Consider the following 22,940-nt stretch of genomic DNA (forward strand, 5'->3'; position numbering starts at 1 on the left):
TGCATCTTTAACATGTCTCCGAGGAGGAAGGTAACACGCTGGGAAGGAAGAATGAGGATAAGAACATTACGGGACTTTTGGAGTTTATTCATAAAAAGGAAATAATTAGGCCTGATGGCTTTTCCGTTGTAGCCCTCTCATCCCGTATTTCCCTTTGAATGACTCTCACAATAAGCTACCAGTCACCGCACTGTGTGTCATCAGTGTGACATCTGGCTCCATAAGAGGCCACTGTTTCTCCAGCACCAGTGCACTTCCTGTTGCTGGATTAACTGTCAGAGCCACAGGGTCTGATTTCCCTCCTGCTGATTTAGACTCCCTGTCCTGTTCTCTGTCGGCACTTGGATATCATTCCCGCTTTGAAAAAACTTACCCCTTTGACAAATATATACAAAGCAGAGAGCTAATGGGGTGACTAATCTATCTGAAGAAACGTCTACATCCTTTTGCGATGGGTGATTCCTACTTGGCTTGACACATGTCCATTTGACACCTTTTCCTTGACAAGGAAACCAAGATTGTGCGGTTTTTGTCGTGGCCTACGGTGTAGAAGAGGAGAATGAGGACGAAAATAATTTGAAGATTTGCAGAGAGAAGGGATTGGATTTCACCCTGTCGTGGAGTCAGTCCATTGGGATAAACCAAGTCACTAATACCAGGCAGTGGAAGTGACCGAGTTTTATATTTTGTGTCAGACACAACCTCAGAACAAAGAGGAACCTCTCCAAGGACCTGGCCAGATGCAAGCCTGGTAAGTCGCTGCTTAAGATTGAAGCTGTCGTGTGAAGCAAAACACCAGCAAGAATATGTTTTAGGAAGAAATGTTTGGGTCTTTGAAAAGTTTTATACTTTCTATAACTGTGACTGTGTTAAAATAAGAATTCTGACATGGTGGGAGATGTGATTTGGGGTATTTTGCTGGGCTGCTTTGGGATATGTTTTCCTTTGGAGGAAGAAGAGTCAGAAAAATATTCTTGGTTTTACCATCTACGGCTATTCTAGCATAAGGTCAAATTGCCAGAGACTTGGCGTTTGAGGATCTAGGCAGGCTGATGACCTTGAATTATGCTTTCCTTCAATATATTCTGAAATGTCAACTGGTTGGATGTGTAGAGTTCTTGCTGAACATTCACTGATGGAAGATTTTATTGGAAAACTCAAGTCTATTCTGATTTAAAGAGCTATAGTTCCGTAAAAAAACCAAAAACAAAAAACCAAAACTTTGCTTTTTGCCCTTTATTTAATAATATCTTTAATGTTAAAGAGACAAAACCATAACCAAAGCAGCTGATGGCAAATACATTATGAAGGAAAGCTGTAAACAGTAAAAGTGTTAGAATAAGATCGTGTATTTCCAAAGAAAAGCTGAAGATTTAAACTTCAAAACAACAGAGGTAGAAAAGGTAACTTTTTAGTTCTGCTTATCCATAAAAATTACCGCTCTTTTTTCAATCACACCTACAAAGATGGCCTTTATACGGTGCTTTTGCCCTCATCAAGCGAGTGGGGAAATACCTAAATGTGAAATCACTACAGTTTATTAAATGTCAAAGAGGAACTTGTTAACCAGGCATATCAGATAACCAGCTGCTGTGCAGAGCAGTTGCCAACCGTGGGGAATGTCAGCGCTCCCTTTAGAGAAAGACAGCCGATGACTACACAAAATGCATAGTTTATAAATAATTAGAAAAAAAAAGATTAGAAGGTGTGCCACTTGTGTTAACCTATATGTTCCTCAGAAGAACAAATGTTAGAATGGGTCATTAATGACAATGATTAAATATGATTGTGTTAGAAAATGAGAATGTAGGGTACATTTCTGCCAAATTCCAGAATCTCAATTAGATACACGGGCAGGATACGAGCAGAGGATTGAGATTTCAAGGACAAGTGTTGGGGGAGGGGAGGCTGTCCAGGGAGCGGTCGAGGCGCCTTTGTGGATATGAACTGAAAGGACAAGTTTCCCAGGAAGGAGATGGGATTTTTCCACTTTCTGTCCCGGGAATTTCTCTTCCCTGAAATGAAGGCAGATGGATCCTTCCATCTCCTTTCTGGATGCCCTCTCTCTCTGTCTTTGAAAAGGGGGAAATAAAATTCCCAGGAAGGGATCCTGGCCAAGTTAAGGAAGCCTAAGGGGATCTATGGGATTCTAAGAGGCCTAAGGAGCCCTACGACCCCCTGCAACTTGTGCAGAATTGCTGGTTGAAGAACCACTCCTTTGCACGAGTAGCGTGTTTGAGGGGAAGGACTCACGCAGGTGGAAGAGAGACGTGTCTTTGAACTACGCTGTCTTGGAAGCTGGCCTTCTACTGCTCCGGCATCTCAGGATATTGAGGAGAAGAGCAGGCCCGGTCCAAGACCCCTGTGCTTTGTGTGCAGTGTCTGTGTAGGAGAGAGCAGAAAATGTTTCTTGCCCTGTGTGAACAAGTACGGGTCATCCAGAGAAATCTGAGAACCCTGTAACTGAGTTAGTCTTGCCCAAGCGGTGCTAGAGAGGGTCCTGACCATGGAAGGAGCCAAGGCTTACTGAGGCGTCTCTGACCTCCATCCAGGAGGGGTGAGAGGGAGACTCACGTGGAGAAGCAGAGCACTGCGCGTTAAGGACAAGAGGCGCGCGGCTCTGAGGATCAGGGCGAGGACAGAAGTAAAGTGGGTGACGAGTCCAGGGCAGAACGCGGCTGGTGGAAAGGGAGGAATCGTGGGAAATGACTCCGAACTGGTTCTGCTCACAGAGCCTGTGCACTGAGGCTGGGTGAGCGGGGCAGGGCCACGGGGGCCTAAAGGCGCTGCAGCACTGGGGCAAACTGGATACAATCTCGTATTACGGAGACTAAAAGTTACCCTAAGAAATCTTCTCTTCCATGTCCCTCATTTCACTCACACGGAAAGTGAAGCCCAGAGATGAATCCACGATTCCATACCTAATCATGGCAGATCCTGGCCAGAACCTGCCCATCGAGTGGTCAGCTGTGCCTTGAGGCTGTCAGGACTAATCTCATTGTTCCTTTTCCCTCGTTTAAGTCTGTCACCACGAGGAGCCCAGCCCACAGGGCCCTAGTCCCCTCCTGGACTCTATTTACCAGGTGGTTCTGCAGAGTCCCTCTTCCCCTGTCTCTCAGTCCTCCCCAACTCCTGGAACCCTCCACAGTGCCTCTGCAACTCCCTGCAAGCCATCAGCTTATTTCCCCGTATCCCTCAGCTTTCCTTTCTGGATGGTCCCCTCACTGCAGTCTCCCCGGGCGGTCGAGGTCCTCTCCACCCCCCCATTGCTCCTTCCACACCCTTTCCCCCTGTCCTGACATCTCCCAGCCTTAAACCCCATCTCATCACACTCTGCCACCCACTCGCTCTCATTGTCAGAGTCATCAGCCGGGGTCAAGTGTACCGTAAAGCCTAAAACTTCAAATGCCGCCTTGACACCTTGGAGCCTCACAGGCCCCAAAGGCCTGATCCTGAGTTGCCCTGCTCTTGCCAGATATGCCTCCCACCCCAGTGGGAAAGGCTTCCTGTCAGTTGGGTCCGCTGCGCCCCACGTGGCCCTCAAGCTAACAAGTTCCCTTCCCTGTAAAACTACCCAAACAAGCCAATCAGCCCCTCCCACGGGGGGGGGGGGGCGCAGGGGCACCACGCCCTCTTGTTACTACAAAGCCTGCCCCCAGGCTTCGCCGGTTCACTGTGATCTCGAGAGCAGCCCCCATGAGACCCTTGCATGGCACACGGTGCCCTCCTCCCCCAGCTGTGAGGGTGTGTGGCCGGTGAACCACTGCCCTCTCCTCTGTCCCGTGTTGAGCATCCTGTGTCCCGTGCTATTCAGACAGGCACCCCTCCCTCACCCATGAGTGGCTGGAAGGAGATCACAACAGTCAAGTCCCCTCACTTCTGGATCATTTTCGTTCCCGAGTCACTATCACTCTTTGCGACACTTTTCTCATGTTAACTCTTGTTGATTTCAACGTACACATCTGTGAACCTTGCCGTGCCCTGGTCTTCAGGTCCTTTCAGGTCTTGTTCCCTATAATCTAGTCCTCCACCCTCTGTCAGCCACTCACTTCCACGTCCTTACCTCCCGGGACCTTCATCTCACGCCTCCCACTTCCCGCCTCCAGCCCCTGTCTTTTCAGTTACTCATACAGCACCTTGAGCCCAACAATCCTCTGACCCCAACGGGACCTTCATTCCATCAACTCTGTCACCTGTTCCCTGTCCCTCACCCCCCTTTCTTCCCTCTTTGTCCAGTTAAATGGTCAACGGTTACAATCACCCTCTTGTGCACACCCTCATCGCCCCTCGTTTTTGTCTTTTGCATCCTTCTCATTCAACAAACCTGCCTGACCCTGCCCTCGTTCTCTCCGTATTGTGTCTGCGCAGCTGAGAGCGGCTCACGCACACGCGCGCCACACGTGACATTCACGACCACCATCCCCAAGTGGGCCCCGATGCTGCCTTGAGAACATCTTATATTTCCCCGTCCGTGTGCTCTCCTGCTCGCCTAGAGAAATATTTCACGCCTTTTCCTCTCCTAAAACCCCCAACACCTTTTCCCTGTGTTCTGTCTCAGCTGATGGCTTTGTTTTCTACTCGCTGAGAAACCCGAGGTCATTAGAAGAGAGCTTCCACACTCCTGACACACGTCCAACCAGGAAGCACGTGACCCCATGTTCCTGCCCCTTCACGGGGCCTCCAGGCTCCTGCGGCCAGGGGCCCTTCCCTGTGAACTAGACCCTATCAGCATCACTTCTCAAGGACACTCCTCCAGCAATCGGGCCCCTTCTCTGCTGGGTCATTCTCGCCAGAAAGCAAATAAATAGGTTTTGTTTCTCCCAACTTTAAAAAAACAGCAACTTTTTATTGACGTCATTTTTTCCTCATGATTTCTCTGCTCTCCTTCGAAAAGAAATGTCTCAAGAGTGCTCTCCAATTTTTCTCACCCGATTTCCTCTTGAACCTGCTGTAATCAGATTTTACTCACTCCACTTCAGCAAATCCCTCCGGAAAATGTCGGTAATAATAACTTCAAGCACAGCGGTCACCTCTCAGTCCTCGTCTTACCTGACACGATCGACCTCGGTCTCCTCCTGACATTCTTTCTTCCTTCACCTTGAACTGCGTGTGCTCTTCTGCTTTTCCTTCTATCTCACTGGTGGCTCTCGGTCTCCTTGGTTGTTTCCCCTCCGACGTTTTTACTGTGGAGCTCCCTTGGACTCGTCTCCTATTGGAATGCTCTCTCTTTGGGGGATCCAATCCAGTCTCAGGGCTTCAAATACGTCATAAGATGACAACTCCCAGATATACACATCCAGCTGGGACCTTGACCTTGAGACTCACAGCCAGCCCCTACTCAGCATCTCACTTGGATGCTGTAGCAGAGTCTACCAGAAGGGCAGGACCTCTATGAGTAATAGGAGATGGCGGGGTGGGGGCGGGGATTCATTGCAGGGGTTAGAATTTCTGCGGTTGTGGAGCTGCCGAAGGGTCTGTGAAGAGCTGTTGACTCTGCCTCTGGGGGCCTGCAGGTGCCGTAGGTCAGCTGGACCTGCAGTTGGGAGGAAAAGCTGGACCTGAAGTGGGAGGGAGCCGGACGACTGGGGCCACATCTGCCTCTCACTGCCTCTGACCTGGACCACATGCCGGCCTGCACCCCGGGCCCCGGGGTCAGCAGAGCCGGGGAGGGGTGGGGCTAGGGAGGCTGCAGGATCTGCTCCCCGCCCTGGCAGCGCGGTGGCCAGCGCTTCGGCCACAGTGCAGGCAGGTCCTGGCCTGACCTCAGACGCTGCCTCACCTGCACCTTCCAAACTCAGCGCAGATTTACCTGCGGCCCGAGCTTCCCCATCTACCATCTTTCTCCATCCTTCCGAGAATCTGAGTCATTCTGGATTCTTCTTTTTTTCTCACCACCCCCCCCCCCCCCCATATTCCATTTTCCAGGAAGTCTAGTCAGCTGTGTCTTCAAAAAACCCAGAATCTGACTACTGGGTCCAAGCGCCATAATTTCCCACCTGGACCATCGCAGACACTGCTCTCTGCTCCCTCACAAGGCCCCTCCCCGTATACTTTCCACCTGGCAGGCTGGGTGGCCCCTTCGAAGCAAAAGTCAGATCACACTGTGCTGTCACGCAAACCCTCCAAGGGCTCCCTGTCTCACTTGGAGTCAAGACCAAAGTCCTGCCCGCGAGCCGCCTCCAAGTGCCTACATCGTCCGTGCTCCCGGCCGGCTGGGCTCCTTCCCGCTCTCCCCGCGCTCCAGGCACGCTCTGGCCCGGGGCTTTCACGCTGGCCTCGGCCTCGCCTGCCCGGGACCTGATGCTCCCCTCCCTCCCCTCCTTCAACTCTTCACGCCCCTGCGATGCCCACCCCGACCAGCCTGTTTTCAATTGCAGTCTCCTGTCCCGGTCACCCCTGGCGAGCTCTATTTGCTAAGTAACTCTATTTTTTAGGAGCAATTATTACATTCTAAGACAGGCTCTGTGCATTATTACGACGATTGTCTGCCTCCACTAAGTAGAATGTAACCGACCCAGGGCAGGGGTTTTGACTGTTTTGTTTACTGATGTACCCCAGGGGCTTCGTCGATGTTTGTTGTATGAACTGAACGTTCTTGGTGTTTGCTTCCCCCTAATCGGAGGAGATGGATCTTGAGAGTTACCTTGTGCATTTCTCCATTTTTAGGAGGTATTCTTTCTACATCATTCCAAGGAATCTCTGCGGGAAAGAGAACCCTCCCCATTGTTTTAGGGCTTCGATTATAAACATCTTTTCTTTTTACCTAACTAGATCTTAACTATGAGAGTTGTCACCTCTTTAACTCACCCTGGGAGCATGTGATTAAGTATTAGAGATGTACAGAGATGTAGTGGGACACACTCCTCAGCCTTCTTCTAAGGGCTGAGTTCTGGGTTCCTTTAACCTAAGCCCTTGAGAGAGGTTTCAAAGTTGGGAAAAGAGGTCACTTGCTCGGGAACTTGACGCAGTTCGCTGTCTGCAACAGAGAGGTCTGAAGGAAGAGAAACCACTATCTGATGTGAGAGGAGGTTCCTAGAAAGTGAGGTAGGTGCCTTGGTGCCAGTTATGAGTCTCTGAGACGGGGTTCTCTGGCAGCGGACGCAGAACAAGGAAAGGTTTAATCACGGAGGGTTTGCAGCTTGAAATGAAATGTTATTGAGCCGTTTTAAATGTCATATGCCTGTCCCCTGGGGCGCTGCATCACACTGTACTCCAGTGACACTTTATGGGACTGTCCTCTAACCAGTCCAAGTGCCACTCCAGAGCTGGGGTGATGTTTTTCCTCTCACCTCCCAGAGCTGGCAGGTGCCGGGACCAGGAAGCAGCTCGCTGAGGGCCTGTTGGGTGGACAGAGAATGAACGAGACATCTCCTGGATCAGCATCAGGAAAGAACAGGGAAAGGGAAGGGTTGGGGGAGAGCAGGTGGCCCTTTGAGAGCCCCTGTGGGATATGTGTAACGTAATGTAACTCATGCATTCCTGGCATGTGCTAAACGGTAGGTATTTGTATTTCATTTAATTTTACTAACTTCATGAGGTGGACGTTATGGCCCCTTTTTGACATGTAAGGGAACATTGGATCCGAGGACGGGTGTGCACTTTAGCGCCACTTAACTAGCGCTGGTGGAGCCAGGATTCGGTCCCAGGCCACGCACCTTCCCTGATCCTCTCTCTCCATGTGGTTCCCAGAAAGGACGCCCGGAAGCACAAGGCAGTTGTGTGTATGTGTGTAAAACACACCCTGTGCACATAGGCGGGCAATCTTCACCACAGACACGAATAGGAAACTGGGGAGAACTTACCTTCTTTTAATCACCAACTTCCACCTGGCCCCTGGACGCCCATGCACTGTCCTGTGGTTCCAGAGGGCCTCACCCTGGGATGGAATGCAGTCGTGTTCCATCATCTAAACTCTCCGAGCCTCAGTCCCTTCACCTGTAAAACGGAAATAGTTATATCCCCCCACCATGAGTTCGTTGTGAAGATTCAGTAAGAATAAAAGGCCAACATTTTTGAGCGCTCCCTATATACCAGACACTGTTCTAAGCGTAGTGCGTGGATGAGTTTACTTAACCCTCACAACCAGCCTATGTGGTGGCTATAATTATTGTCATCATGATCATTTAGTGAGTGAGGGGCTGGACATCAGAGATGAAGTGACTGGTACAAGGCTGCCCAGCCAATGGCAAAGATTCAGACCTGGGCTGCCTGACTCCATGGGTCCCTGGGCCATTTCACCTCTGCTGTCTTAATTTAAAAAACAAACAAACAAACAAACAAAACAACCCAGAATCTCTAAAATAAGATAATAACAAAAATAAGATCATAATAAAATAGCTACCACTTACTGAATGCCAGTTTTACAAAGCTCCATGCTTGCTACCCTCCCCTGGTCTCACTGTGGGCCCCCAGCCCCTCACAGAGTTATCGAGGGTAAATGACATGACAAGTGCCTCACATAATAGGACATTAATAAATATTTGGTCTGGTTTTCACCCAGAGACAACCAAAATTAATACCTTTATATAGAAACTTCTAGACATTTTTCTATCCCTATTTACAAGTAAATAAATGGGGATTGTATCATACAACCTTTTTATTTTTACTTTCCCAAATATCATAAACATGTTTCCATGTCAATACATATCCATCAACAACATGCTTTCTCAATGAGTTTGAGAATGAGCCCTCAAGTTGGAAAATACTGGCTCTTAGGGGTGACAAAAATCTTAGATATGACAATGTTTTGTGACCCTTCAAAGGACCACAGTACATAACCAGATGTACATCATAGTATTAAAATTTCATGGGGGCTGGGACTTCCCTGGTGGTCCAGTGGTTAGAACTCCAAGCTTCCACTGCAGGGGTCAGCGGTTCGATCCCTGGTCAGGCAACTAAGATCGCCACAAGCTGCATGGCATGCCCGCCCCCACCCCCACCGCCCACCAAAAAAAAAAGAAAAGAAAAAATTTCATGGGGGAAGGAGGTGGGTGAGAAACTATTACGATATTAGGATAAAAAAGTCTAAAAAGGCTCCTTACAGGGACAATATTGGAAAAAGAAACAATGATCTACAACATCATTTTGCATAATGGAATAGTATACCTTTGTATGAATGTGCCATGTTTATTGAACTGAAATATTGTTCAATCTGTTATTGAAAACTGAGGATGTTTCCAATTTTCAGCACTATAAACTATGCTGCAGTGAGCATCCTTTCAGCTAATATTTTGTACATCTTTTTAATTATTTAAGATCAATTGCTAGAAGAGGAATTACAGGCCAAAGGATGTCTCAAAACTTCCGATATATGTTCAAGACTCTACTTCAGGCAGTTTTCAGAGAAATTTCCAATTACGTATCACTTATACAGAAACTTGGAGGAAGGGGGAAGACATTTCTTTATACAACTAAGGTTAATAAATTTACTATTAGTGTGAGTCCATGCTTTAAAAAGTCACTACAAGTAAATGTTTCTCAAGATGTCTTTCGTCCAGAATGTTCTGAAATATATTTTTGCAGCAAATATAAAGGCAGACTAGTGCACTTCCAATCCCGGATCTCATCTTGCTCTCCTGCTGGGGCCCCACCTGACACCCAGAGAAACTGGTGTGACCCACCCAGGAAGGGGGGTGAGGCGCATGTAAGCTCTCGTGGTCCAGCTCCAAGCTCATGTGTGTGGTTGCTCTCTGAGTGTGTGGGTTCCTACAACTGAGGCCTTTTGTTGGGGATGAGGGAGCGTCCATGCTTTTTAAAAGAATCCGCTCTGGGTACTTCCCACTGAATTCTGGTGAAGAGGATCTTGACTCGCCTGGCTGGTCGTTTTCAACCTCTTTTAATCCTTGGCCCCCTGATGGAGGTCCTCCTCCAGTTTGGTTCTGCTGAGGTGCCATAGGCCTGCCCCTGGAAGAAGGCCTTGGGCAAACACCCCTTTTGTCCATGACACCGTCCACTACTATCTCCGGGCATCCTGACCCGTGGGAGGAAGGCGCACCTGTGCCCGCATGCGGGGCGGCGGGGGAGGCGCAGCGCTGCAGGCATCTCTTCTGCTCAGGCCGACCCAGCGACACCGTCTCGGCATCTTTGCGCTGGCGCCAAGCTCTCCACGGGGTTCTGCTGGAGCCCCTCTCCCACTTGGCTTGTGGTCGGGCTGAAGCATCCTCTCCCCTTCCCCACGGCAGGTGAGGGCAGTGGAGGGGAAGCCACCCCCCCACCTCCATCCAATCTTCTTCATGTTCAGTCTCATTACAGCTCGCTTTGGGGGTGGGCGAAGCTTTATAAAAGCGGTCTTCAGCTCTTGTGTATCTTGTCTGGACCCTGAAGGACAAGAGGACGTCAGGCCTTTGACAACAAAATGAAACAGGAACAGAGCCAGTGGGTGTAGATGGCCAACAGCCCAGAGGTTGAGTATGTCCACTGCTTTAGGGCTTATCTATTGTGTCTGTGCAGGACCTGGGACCAGTGTGCAGGTCTGGGTGCCAGGGAGCTTGGGGCCTGGTCCCAACGCTGCCTCTACGTTGTCTTATGGCCACAGTGGGTGAAATAGCTTCTCTGGCCGCAGCATCCTCATCATCGAAATGACGCAGTTGTGTAAAAAGCCCCCTAAGGTCTCCCTGTAGTGGATACGGCTCTATTGCATTCCAGAGCCTAAGGAGGGGGGTTCCTACAACATGGGTTCCTGGTCACTTGCTCCCTTTAGGGGAGGAGCAGAGAGTCTCAGCCCAGAACGCTGGCCCTGGATGTCCACACTGCCTGGGGTGTGTTGGATCCTGAGCAGTAGCTGTGGTCCAGCAGCTTTGCAAATGGCAGACAGGCTGTCGCTGGCTTGTCCTAAGCCTTGGCAGCCGTCACTGATGGATCATGGTATTATCTTTCTTGACCAAGAGCTCCAAGCAAACACTACTGCTCAGTTAGAGTAGTCTTGTTGCTAGATGAAGCTTACTTGTCATCTGCGCTCTCATCTTTTTCTCCCCAGCTTGACATTCTTCATTGGATAGCATCAAATTAATTAGCTTGCATGGGAAATTCAGCTACTGTATGAAATGACTGCATTTTAATTAGGGCTTTAAGTAATTAAACTCCCTAGTCAACAGTCTTTACATTTAAGCGTTATATTAATGAAGAAATTTGTTCTCATAATTTAGCGCTGGGTAAACAAAGATGTGGTTCCCACAGAATCATAGCTTGTGGAAAAAGAAAGCGTAAACATGTATCTGGACATCCCTTTAGTGCCCTGGAAGAAGCACAGCACAGTTACTGGTAACACATGCAGTGATAATATTGTTTTTTCAGTTCTGAGTAATGGTGTTATTTGCATCTCCTTTGGGAGATTTCCATAACCTAATGGAGTTTCACAACATTTGGCCCTAATTATTTTTTACTTACTTTAATTCACTGATTGAATTTAGATTGCTTTGCACCAAGCTAAGTTATTCATCCTTTTCCTTGTGAGTAGACACAGCAATTATTGAAGGCAGCTATCACATCCCGTCTCAAATGTCACAACTGGCTTAAAAATTCTTTGGGGTTTGCATTACATCATCTATGCTGACGTTTGATGCTCCTCCCAGAATCACTTACAACTTATCTACATCGTGATAAATCACATTATATACTTGGGAACTTTCTTCTCTCGTTGTCAACAGGCAAAGTTTGTGTAGCTTCCTAGAATCTTGCCTGAAAAAGTTTGTTTAACTTTTCGTAGTCTTCGCCTAATGATAGTTTCTTCCATAACTCAGAGCAAGGACCAAGGGAGCTCTGGTTATCAGGACAGGCCAGGAAGGGACATGCTTGCATTAAGCTGTTCCCACCTGGGAGACATTGGCAATTCCATGCCGAGGTGGGAGGGGGCTTGAAGATAGGACCCCTCCACGTTGATGAATGCTCCTGCATACAAGGAAAACAAAAGGTGCCCCCATCTGGGTAAAGGGCACTGGGGCTGGGCGAGGGATGCTCTTGCACAAGAGAGAATTGAGACGTCTGGGCCAGTCCTGGAACCCAGCTCAAGCTGACCTCAGAGTAGGGGTGGACTCACTGTGAAGCAGTAAAGCTTATGCGTCAGGGACCCTCACCGTGTGGGCCTCTTCCGAGACCCTGGGAGGGGCTCTAGCAGTTTGCTCACATGGTCACATGTTCTTGTAAAATATACCACCAGCAGGAAAAATAAGATATTTTAAGCACCGTTGGTCCAGCCCTCTGTCTCTGTCCCCTCCCGCCGTGCCTCTGTGCTTTCTCTCGTGTCCAGGGTGGGAAGAGCACGCATGGAGTCTTTTTTTTTTTTTTTTTTTTTTTTGCGGTACGCGGGCCTCTCACTGTTGCGGCCTCTCCCGTTGCGGAGCACAGGCTCCGGACGCGCAGGCGCAGCGGCCACGGCTCACGGGCCCAGCCGCTCCGCGGCACGTGGGATCCTCCCGGACCGGGGCACGAACCCGTATCCCCTGCATCGGCAGGCGGACTCTCAACCACTGTGCCACCAGGGAAGCCCACGCATGGAGTCTTGATGCTCCATCTAAAGGGCAGTTGAATCGGGGATGTGTGCAGCTGGGTCGTGGCGTATATTTATGGGGCTCACTGTCACGTTTGTGCCGGGTTAAGTGACCGGGAGCTGTCCCCTGGGGTTCCCTGCTTCCACCCCAGCTTGCCTGCTGTAATGTCATGGTGCAGGGCCACGGTCGGGTTGTGATAAGTGTGTGTCCCGCGGTCACTTGGAGACAGAAACTGGTCCTTGGAAAGTTCTCCCAATTATCAGACGTGTAAGATGGTAGGTAGAGGATTCCACTTTCAATAGCACCTGGTCAAAAGGGAAATGTTCTTCTCTCAGGAACAGACGCAATAACCCAGTGTATAAAATGATAAACTCCCTGTGCAGTATTTTTCTTTGTTGGCGGAAGCCAGTGAGAGGAATTGATCAGACTTCTTGTGCGTGAGGACACAAACCTACCCACTGGGAAACGTGTGTGTGGGAAGCCATGTTTTCACGCATCTCGACAAGCCACACCCCATGGGCAGCATCCTCGTAGGTCTTGTCCTCGCAGAGTCTGGTGGTTCCAGAGGAAACCATGTGCCAGTCACTGACACAAGTGGTCCAGTGACAAAACTCCTGAGCTCAACCATCAGTCAATGTATGTAGCAGAAGAGTGATTTGATTGAACAGCTACATAGTTCAATGCAACAAAGCAGCATCATAACCATTTAAAATTGCCCTTGGGACTTCCCTCGTGGTGCAGTGGTTAAGAATCCACCTGCCAATGCAGGGGACATGGGTTTGAGTCCCGGTCCAGGAAGATCCCACACGCCACGGAGCAACTAAGCCCGTGCGCCACAACTACTGAACCCATGAGCTGCAACTACTGAAGCCCGCGCACCTAGAGCCCTTGCTCCACAACAGGAGAAGCCACCGCAATGAGAAGCCCGCGCACCACGATGAAGACCCAACACAGCCAAAAATAAAATATAAATAAATAAATAAATTTATATTAAAAAATAAAATTACCTTTGAATTGCTCTACTGTAGGCCTTGGTTTCAAATTAACTAGGTATATTTCTTCAGATTTATTGTTCATACTAAAATTCAAATACAATAAGAAAGAAGTAGCCCAGTGGAAGCCCACATTGTAAGGAAGAAAAACTGACAGAGTTTAAAATGTCAAAACCTCTCTGATATATCAAACTGGAAACTAAAAAACTCCCAAAACTTTAATAATTAAAACTCATGAAGATAAGGATAAGATGACTTAGTAAAGGCGAGAAAATACAGGTAATGAAAATGACACGGAAGAATTTTTAAAGATAAAGAAGGTCAGGACACTTAAGTAAGAAAGAAGAAAAGAAGGAGGATTGGGCTTCCCTGGTGGCGCAGTGGTTGAGAGTCCGCCTGCCGACGCAGGGGACGCGGGTTCGCGCCCCGGTCCGGGAGGATCCCACGTGCCGCGGAGCGGCTGGGCCCGTGAGCCATGGCCGCTGAGCCTGCGCGTCCGGAGCCTGTGCCTCGCAACGGGAGAGGCCACAACAGTGAGAGGCCCGCATATCACAAAAAAAAAAAAAAAAAAGAAGGAGGATTAAAATAAGAACAAAGTAAAACAATTTGTACAAACAGTACATAAAGGCCAACAGTGGCTTAATTTTGATGAATTCTCTGACTTTGATAAATTCTGTGATCTCAGCTTGTTACAATGAGCAATAATTTTTGACGCCATTTAATGAATACGTTGGTTTCCTTTTTTTCCCCCAAATTATTATCCCATTAATATTTACAGAAAATCAAACAGCACACACAAGCGCACACACACATAACACACACGCAAAGTTGTTTTGAAAATAGACATTCTGGAAAAAAATTTAAATGATCAAAACTATCATGACGGGCTTCCCTGGTGGCACAGTGGTTGAGAGTCCGCCTGCCGATGCAGGGGACACGGGTTCGTGCCCCGGTCCGGGAAGATCCCACGTGCTGCGGAGCGGCTGGGCCCGTGAGCCATGGCCGCTGAGCCTGTGCGTCCGGAGCCTGTGCTCCGCAACGGGAAAGGCCACAACAGAGACCCACGTACCGAAAAACAAAACAAAACAAAACTATCATAAGACTCTGGCTGGCCTATTCCAAGACTGCACGTGTCATTTTATTTCTAAACTGCTTTCAAAGGGGCAAATATTCCTTATAGCAGACCAGTTTTTAGACTGGATGTGTATATGAAGAAAGAACCTTCAAAAGTCATAAAGATTCTATAAAGCACTAGAAGGCTGTACTTGGATCACGTATCAATCAAATAAAAATGTTCTATGTCTCAAAGAACAAAGAAATACAGTATTACCTTGATTGATTGACAGAGTTGTGTTAATTATTTTTTAATGAAAAGTTTGTCCTTCTGATGTTGCAATGAAAAGTGGCTGTCCTCAAATAATGCAACTTCCATGGGAATTGTTGAGGTAATTACTGAATTTGATTCAGTTTTGCATGAGCAACTGGCGGTTAAAAAATTTTTAGAGTGACTTGCTTATCCAAAATAGCTTACATAATATTAACAAAAATAGCTTGAAATGTATGAAAAAGAGTTAAGACAATCAAATAAATAAACCAGAAAATGGACTCCATTATTGTAAATTATTATAAATTCTCCATAGGAGAATCATGGTCCATAGGAGATGACAGATGCTTTATCAGCTGGTATATTACTCTTATAATAGAAAACCCTACGCATGATTTTTAACTTTTTTGCCAACTGAAAATCATTTATCTGTGACCTTATTCAATAAAGTAAAAGAAAGGGTCAGACAACACATAGAAGGAGAATACAACAGCTGCAAGCACTGTTTCAAAATATTAATGATTATGTAGCGCACGTGACATACGCAGCTGGCTTCCTAATCTCTTCAGAGAAAAAGCCGCCCCAACAGTATGACGTTGTCGATGACGTCGGTATTCCTGTAATAGTTACTATCTGTGCTTTCCAGGTTCGTCGGGCACCGTGCGAGCCACTGGAAATGCAATGTGAGCCATAGTAAATGTTTCTAGTGCCACATTAAAACAAGTAAAAATGAACAGTTGAAGTTTCTTCATGATACGTTTCATTTAACCCTATGGATCTTAACATGTAATCAACAGAAATATATTTGAACATTTTACATTCTAATTTTTTTGTATTACGTCTTTGAAATCTGGGGTGTATTTTACGTCACAGCACTCAATTCCGACCAGCCCCATTTCAGGTGCTCACAGCCTCGTGAGGTTAGCACCTGCCCTGTGGAACAGTGCGGGTATAGCAGGTGGTGTGTTTCAAGCACAGATGACATCTCGGATTTGTCTTTAAAGGGTTTAAAATGCAGTGCAACCGTTTGCTCATTACAAACTTGCAACGTACCAGCAGGCTGAATTCACTGCCTGCAGGGCATGTGGCTGACTCCGGCGACTGGACCTCCCCGGGGGATGCAAATGGAAAAGCGCACGCAGCTCGGTGGGGCTCTCAGAGGAGAGCGGCGGGGGGGACGGGAGCAGCAGCCGGGGCCCGCAAGGAGAGCTGGAGACCCCAGCAGCCGAGCTCCAGGCTCCCAGAGGGGCGCCCTGGGCGCTGACAAAGTAACAAGGCTGGGAGGAGACGCGGGGCTCACGGGGACCAACAGACGCCAGCCAGGGGCGCCGGGGCCCTGGATCCTGTATGGATGCGCCTGACCCTCGAGACAGTCCGCAGTTAGGCGCTGTCATCCTGATTGACAGCCGACACGCGTGGGGCGGGGGGGGCCTCTGACGTCCCCCGGGAGGAGCCGAATCGGGGTTTGAACGCTCGGGGAGTGGTGGGGAGACGGATGGGAGGGGGCGTGGGTCCCGAGACGTGCAGAGGTCGCAGAGCCGAAACACAAGCCGTACAATCCCAGCTTGACTCCCCGTCCCTCGTCCGGCGGCGTCGCCCGAAAATCAAGGGCTTTCTTACGGCTACACTGAGCCTTTGACCAGGAGCGGCCTGGGAAGCATGGATTAGGCACCGCCAGGTACCAGCCGACGCCGCTTAGGGGCTTCCTAGAGACCCTGTGTCCTGGGAACAGGGACCGCCTCCGCGTTGCAGCATTGCAAAATTCCATTTGAACTAGGTCAGCTTTTCTTTCCCTCAGACCTGTGTTCTCCAGAGCTCTTCTGAGAAAATTGAATCCATGGAGTACAAGTGAATTGAATTGACTCCTTGTCACTTTTCCCTCTTGCTTGTAGATACACTTTTTTTTTTTTTTTTTTTTGCGGTACGCGGGCCTCTCACTGCTGCGACCTCTCCCGTTGCGGAGCACAGGCTCCGGACGCGCAGGCCTAGCGGCCATGGCTCACGGGCTTAGTTGCTCCGCGGCATGTGGGATCTTCCCGGACCAGGGCACGAACCCGTGTCCTCTGCATCGGCAGGCGGATTCTAAACCACTGCGCCACCAGGGAAGCCCTAGATACACTTTTTAAGCAGGAAAGTGCTTCCAAAGGAAGAGATGGTAAAAGCACATGAAATGAATCAGTCTGAGCGAACAGCCTCCAGGTAATTAAAAGCCGATTGTCTCCTCCTGGGCCCTTTAGTTTCTGGTTTCTGCCTGAGGACTTTGTGCAGGTGTGAACAAAAAGGCAAAAGTGGCTTGAAGGGTCACCTGCATAACTGTCGATCTGAGCCTTCGCGGACTATGTCTCCAGGGAGAGGCGTGACGAACACGGCCCCCTCCTGCTTCCCTGCTGATGAAATCAGGTAAAAACTGCAGGCACCTGTTCTGCCGCTGGCTGAGACGCGTGTCAGGTGGGTGACGGCCTATCCTTGACTCCGCTGTAAATGAGAAAAAAATCGCCCGTTCTGGGATTATCGGGGGCTTTGACCGAGATTAAAGGACGCGCGGCACGTGAAGGGCCTCCAGCTGTTCCCGGCTCATAGGAAAGAAACCTCGAGTGAATGAACAAACGAACATTTGGGGCTTTCCCCCTCATCATTTAAAACCATTTAAAGAATAATTATACCAATGTATTATTAAAAACACTCAGGGCTTCCCTGGTGGCGCAGTGGTTGAGAGTCCGGCTGCCGATGCAGGGGACGCGGGTTCGTGCCCCGGTCTGGGAAGATCCCACGTGGCGCGGAGCGGCTGGGCCCGTGAGCCGTGGCCACTGCGCCTGCGCGTCCGGAGCCTGTGCTCCGCAAGGGGAGAGGCCACGGCAGTGAGAGGCCCACGTACCACCAAAAAAAAAAAAAAAAAAAAAAAAACCCAAAAACACTCAATCCATCTGTCCCACATCCCCACTCCCCTCTGGCAACCACCAGTTTGTTATTTGTATCTTTGAGTCTGTTTCTGTTTTATTTTGTTTGTTTGTTATTTTTTTAAAAATTTTAATTAATTAATTTATTTGGCTGGGATGGGTCTTAGTTGTGGCACGCGGGCATCTCTCTAGTTGCGGCACATGGGCTCTCTAGTTGTGGCATGTGGGCTCCAGAACACATGGGCTCAGTAGTTGCGGCATGGAAGCTTAGTTGCCCCGTGGCATTTGGGATCTTAGGTCCCGACCAGGGATCGAACCCATGTCCCCTGCATTGGAGGGCGGATTCTTAATCACTGGACCACCAGGGAAGTCCCTGTTTGTTATGTTTTTAGATTCCACATATAAGTGAAATCTATGGTATTTGTTTTTCTCTGACTTTTTTTACCTTAGCATAATATTCTCCAGGTCTATCCATGTTGTCATAAACAGCAAGATTTCATTCTTTTTTTATGGCTGAGTAGTAGTCTATTGTATATATACCACATCTTCTTTATCTATTCATCTGTCAATGGACACATAGGTTGCATCCATATCTTGGCCATCGCAAACAATGCTGAAATGAACACGGGGATGCATAATGATTTTTGAGTTAGTATTTTCATTTTCTTCAGATAAATACCCAGAAGTAGAATGCTGGATTGTATGGTAGCTCTATTTTTAGTTTTTTGAGGAACCTCCATACTGTTTTCCATAGTGGCTCTGTTGAGTCTCCTTCACCATGCAAAAGCTTTTTAGTTTGATGTGGTCCCACTTGCTTATTTTTGCCCTTGATACCCTTGCCTGAGGAGACATATCTGAAAAAATATTGCTGACACCAATGTCAAAGAGGTTATTGCCTATGTTTTCTTCTAGGAGTTTTATGGTTTCCAATGTTACATTTAAATCTTTAATCCATTTTGAGTTTATTTTTGTATGTGGTTTAAGAAAGTAGTCCAATATCATTCTTTTGCATATAGCTGTCCAGTTTTTCCCAGCACCATTTATTGAAGAGGGTGTCTTTTCTCCATGATATGTTCTTGCCTCCTTTGTCATAGATTAATTGCCCATGTGAGTGTGGGTTTATTTCTGGGCTCTCTATTCTGTTGCATTGATGTACATGTCTGTTTTTGTGCCAGTATATTACTATTAGGATTACTATAGCTTTGTAATATAGTTTCAAGTCTGGGAGTGTGTGATACCTCCAACTTTGTTCTTCTTTCTCAAGATTGCTTTTGCTATTTGGGGTCTTTTGTGATTCCATAGAAATTATTTTTTTATACTTTTTTTTTTTTGGTTGCTCCATGCGACATGCAGGATCTTAGTTCCCCAACCAGGGATTGAACCCGGACCCCCTGCAGTGGAAGCATGGAGTCCTAACCACTGGATGACTGTATATTAATTTTGTATCCTGCAACTTTACTGAGTTCATTTACTAGTTCCAATAGTTTTTCTGGTGGAGTTTTTTGGGTTTACTATATGTAGTATCATGTCATCTGCAGATAGTTTTACTTCTTCCTTTCCAATTGGGATGACTTTCATTTCCTTTTATTGGCTAATTGCTGTGGCTAGGACTTCTAATACTATGTTGAATAAAAATGGTGAGAGTGGGCATTTTTGTCTTGTTTTTGATCTTAGAGGAAATGCTTTCAGCCTTTCACATTGATGTTACCTGTGGGTTTGTCATATGTGGCCTTTATTATGTTGAGGCATGTTCCCTCTATACCCACTCTGCTAGGAGTTTTTTAAATCATAAACGGATGTTGAATTTTGTCAGATGGTTTTCTGAATCTATTGAGATGATCATATAATTTTTATAGTTCTTTTTTTTAATGTGGTATATCATATTTATTGATTTACTTTAAATCATCCTGTACCCCTGGAATGAATCCCACTTGATCATGGTGTATGATACTCTTAATGTATTGTTGAATTCGGTTTGCTAACATTTTGTTGAAGATTTTTGCATCAATGTTCATCAGGGATATTTGCCTGTAATTTTCTTTATTTCTGGTGTCTCTTTCTGGTTTTGGTATTGGGTAAATAATGCCAGCCTCATAAAAGGAGTTTGGAAGTGTTCCTTCTTCTTCAACTTTTTGGAATAATTTGAGAAGGAAAAGCATTAACTCTTCTTTAAATGTTCAGTAGAATTCGCCTATGAAGTCATCTGAACCTGGACTTTTGTTTTAGGGTTTTTAAAAACTTCATTTATTTATTTATTCATTTATTTGGCTGCATCGGGTCTTAGTTGCGGCACATGGGATCTTCGTTGCAGTGCGTGGGCTCTTCATTGCAGCATGTGGGCTTCTCTCTAGTTGTGGCACATGGGCTCTAGAGCTCGCAGGCTTAGTTGCCCTGCAGCATGTAAGATCTTTGTTCCCTGACCAGGGGTCGAACCCACGTCCCCTGCATTGGAAGGCAGAGTCTTAATCACTGGACCACCAGGGAAGTGCCTTGGGGGATTTTTTTGATTATTATTTCCTTTTTTTCTTTTTACTAGTAATTGCTCTATTTAGATTTTCTATTTCTTCCTGATTCAGTCCTGGAAGATGTATGTTTCTAGAAATTTATCCATTTCTTCAAAGTTGTCTAATTTTTGCCATATAATTTTTCATATTATTCTCTTGTGATTCTTTGTATTTCTACGGTGTTAGCTATTTCTCCTTTTTCACTTCTGATTTTATTTGTTTGGACCCTCTCTCCTTTGTTCTTGATAAGTCTTGCTAAAGGTTTGTTGATTTGTTTATCTTTCCAAAGAACCAAGTCTTAGTTTCATTTACATTTTCTATTTTTTTTTAGTCTCTATTTTATTTATTTCCACTCTGATTTTCATTATTTCCTTCCTCCTACTAACTTTGGGCTTTGCTTGTTATTCTTTTTCTAGTTCCTTTAGGTGTAAAGTTAGATTGTTTGAGATTTTTCTTGTTCCTTTTATAATTTTTTTTTTTTACTGGAGTATAATTGCTTTACAATGCTGTATAATGAAGTGAATCAGCTATATGTATACCTATATCCCCTCCCACTTGGACCTCCCTCCCACTGCCCACCCCCCCATTCCACCCATCTAGGTCATCCCAGAGCACCAAGCTGAGCTTCCTGTGCTTTATAGCATGTTCCCACTAGCTATCTATTTTAGTGGTATATATGTCAATTATATACATTGTATAGTATATATGTAAGTAGTATATATACACTCTACATAGTGGTATAGTAGTATATAGTGTATATGCATGGTAGTGCATGTATGTCAATTCTAATCTCCCAATTCGTCCCACCTTCCCCTTCCCCCTCTGTATCCACATGTCTGTCCTCTATGTCTATGTCTCTATTCCTGCCCTGCAAATAGGTTAATCTGTACCATTTATCTATATTCCACATATATGCGTTAATATATGATATTTGTTTTTCTCTTTCTGGCTTACTTCACTCTGTATGACAGACTCTAGGTCCATCCACATCTCTACAAATGACCCAATTTTGTTCCTTTTCATGGCTGAGTAATATTCCATTGTATATATGTACCACATCTTCTTTATCCATTCATCCGTCATTGGACATTTAGGTTGTTTCCATGTCCTGGCTATTGTAAATAGCTCTGCAATGAACACTAGGGTACATGTGTCCTTTTGAATTATGGTTTTCTCTGGGTATATGCCCAGTAGTGGGATTACTGGGTCATATGGTAGTTCTATTTTGAGTTTTTTAAGGATCCTCCATACTGTTCTCCACAGTGGCTGTATCACTTTACATTCCCACCAATAGTGCAAGAGGGTTCCCTTTCCAGCACACCCTCTCCAACATTTATTGTTTCTAGATTTTTTGATGGTGGCCATTCTGACCAGTGTGAGGTGATACCTCATTGTAGTTTTGATTTGCGTTTCTCTAATAATTTGTGATGTTGAGCATCTTCTCATGTGCTTCTTGGCCATCTGTATGTCTTCTTTGGTGAAATGTCTATTTAGGTCTTCTGCCCATTTTAAAATTGGGTTGTTTATTTTTTTGATATTGAGCTCCATGAGCTGTTTGTATATTTTGGAGATTAATCCTTTGTCCGTTGCTTTGTTTGCAAATATTTTCTCCCATTCTGTGGGTTGTCTTTTCGTCTTGTTTATGGTTTCTTTTGCTGTGCAAAAGCTTTTAAGTTTCATTAGGTCCCATTTGTTTATTTTTGTTTTTATTTTCATTACTCTAGGAGGTGGGTCAAGAGAGATCTTGCTGTGATTTATGTCAAAGAGCGTTTTTCCTATGTTTTCCTCTAAGAGTTTTATAGTGTCTGGTTTTATATTTAGGTCTTCCCTCTTAGAACAGCTTTTGCTGCATCCCATACATTTTTGAAAGTTGTGCTTCCATTTTTATTTGTCTCAAGGTATTATAAATTTTCCTCTTTGATTTCTTCATTGACCCATTCATTGTTTAGTCTCCATGTGTTTTTGGTTTTTTCCAGTTTTCTTCTTGTACTTGATTTCTAGCCTCATACCATTGAGGCTGGAAAAGATGCTTGATGTGATTTCAGATTTCTTAAGTTTATTGAAACTTTCTTTGTGGACTAACATGTGATCTATCCTGGAGAATGTTCCATGTGCATTTGAATGTATATTCTGCTGCTTTTGTATAGAATGTTCTCTCTATAACCATTAAGTTCATCTTGTCCAATGTGTCATTTAGGGCCAGTGTTTCCCTATTGACTTCCTGTCTGGATGATCTATCCATTAATGTAAGTGGGGTATTAAAGTTGCTTACTATTGTATTCTATCTGTTTCTCCCTTTATGCTGTTAATATTTGCTTAACATATTTAGGTGCTCCTATGTTGGGTGCATAAATGTTTATAAACATTATATTCTTTGTTAGATTGACTCTTTATCATTATGTAACACCCTTCTTTGTCTTTTATTACAGTCTTTTTTTTTTTAAAGCCTATTTTATCTGATAGGAGTATTGCTTTCTTTTCTTTTCCCTTTGCATGGAATATCTTTTTCCATCCCCTCACTTTCAGTCTGTGTGTGTCTTTAGATCTGAGGTCTATATGTAGGTGTAGTGTAGGTTCGGTGTGTCTGAGGGAGGAGGTGAGCTCAGGGTCTCCCTATTCCACCACCATCTTGGGCCCCTCCCAGAGGACTTGTCTTAAGCTGCTTTACATAACATTCTGCTTGAGAAACATGAGTATTACACATCAATGACTAGGGAGGGTAGACTGACAGAAACCAT

The 22,940-nt window shown here is 46.2% G+C and overlaps 1 protein-coding gene across 2 annotated transcripts in view; it reads left to right on the forward strand.

Annotated features, from left to right (window-relative positions):
- Positions 1-273: 273 nt before the first annotated feature.
- The window catches only part of PSD3 (pleckstrin and Sec7 domain containing 3), a 647,135-nt gene continuing 624,468 nt past the window's right edge, over positions 274-22,940 (forward strand). The window contains exon 1 of one of the 2 annotated variants that reach the window (XM_067022673.1): positions 274-751. In XM_067022673.1, the coding sequence (XP_066878774.1) occupies positions 741-751 (11 nt within the window). In that variant the 5' untranslated portion in view covers positions 274-740. The remainder of the gene's footprint in view (positions 752-22,940) is intronic. The other variant, XM_059049100.2, reaches the window with a different exon arrangement.

This window comes from Kogia breviceps, chromosome 20, assembly GCF_026419965.1.
Source record: "Kogia breviceps isolate mKogBre1 chromosome 20, mKogBre1 haplotype 1, whole genome shotgun sequence".
Classification (NCBI taxonomy): Eukaryota; Metazoa; Chordata; class Mammalia; order Artiodactyla; family Physeteridae; genus Kogia; species Kogia breviceps.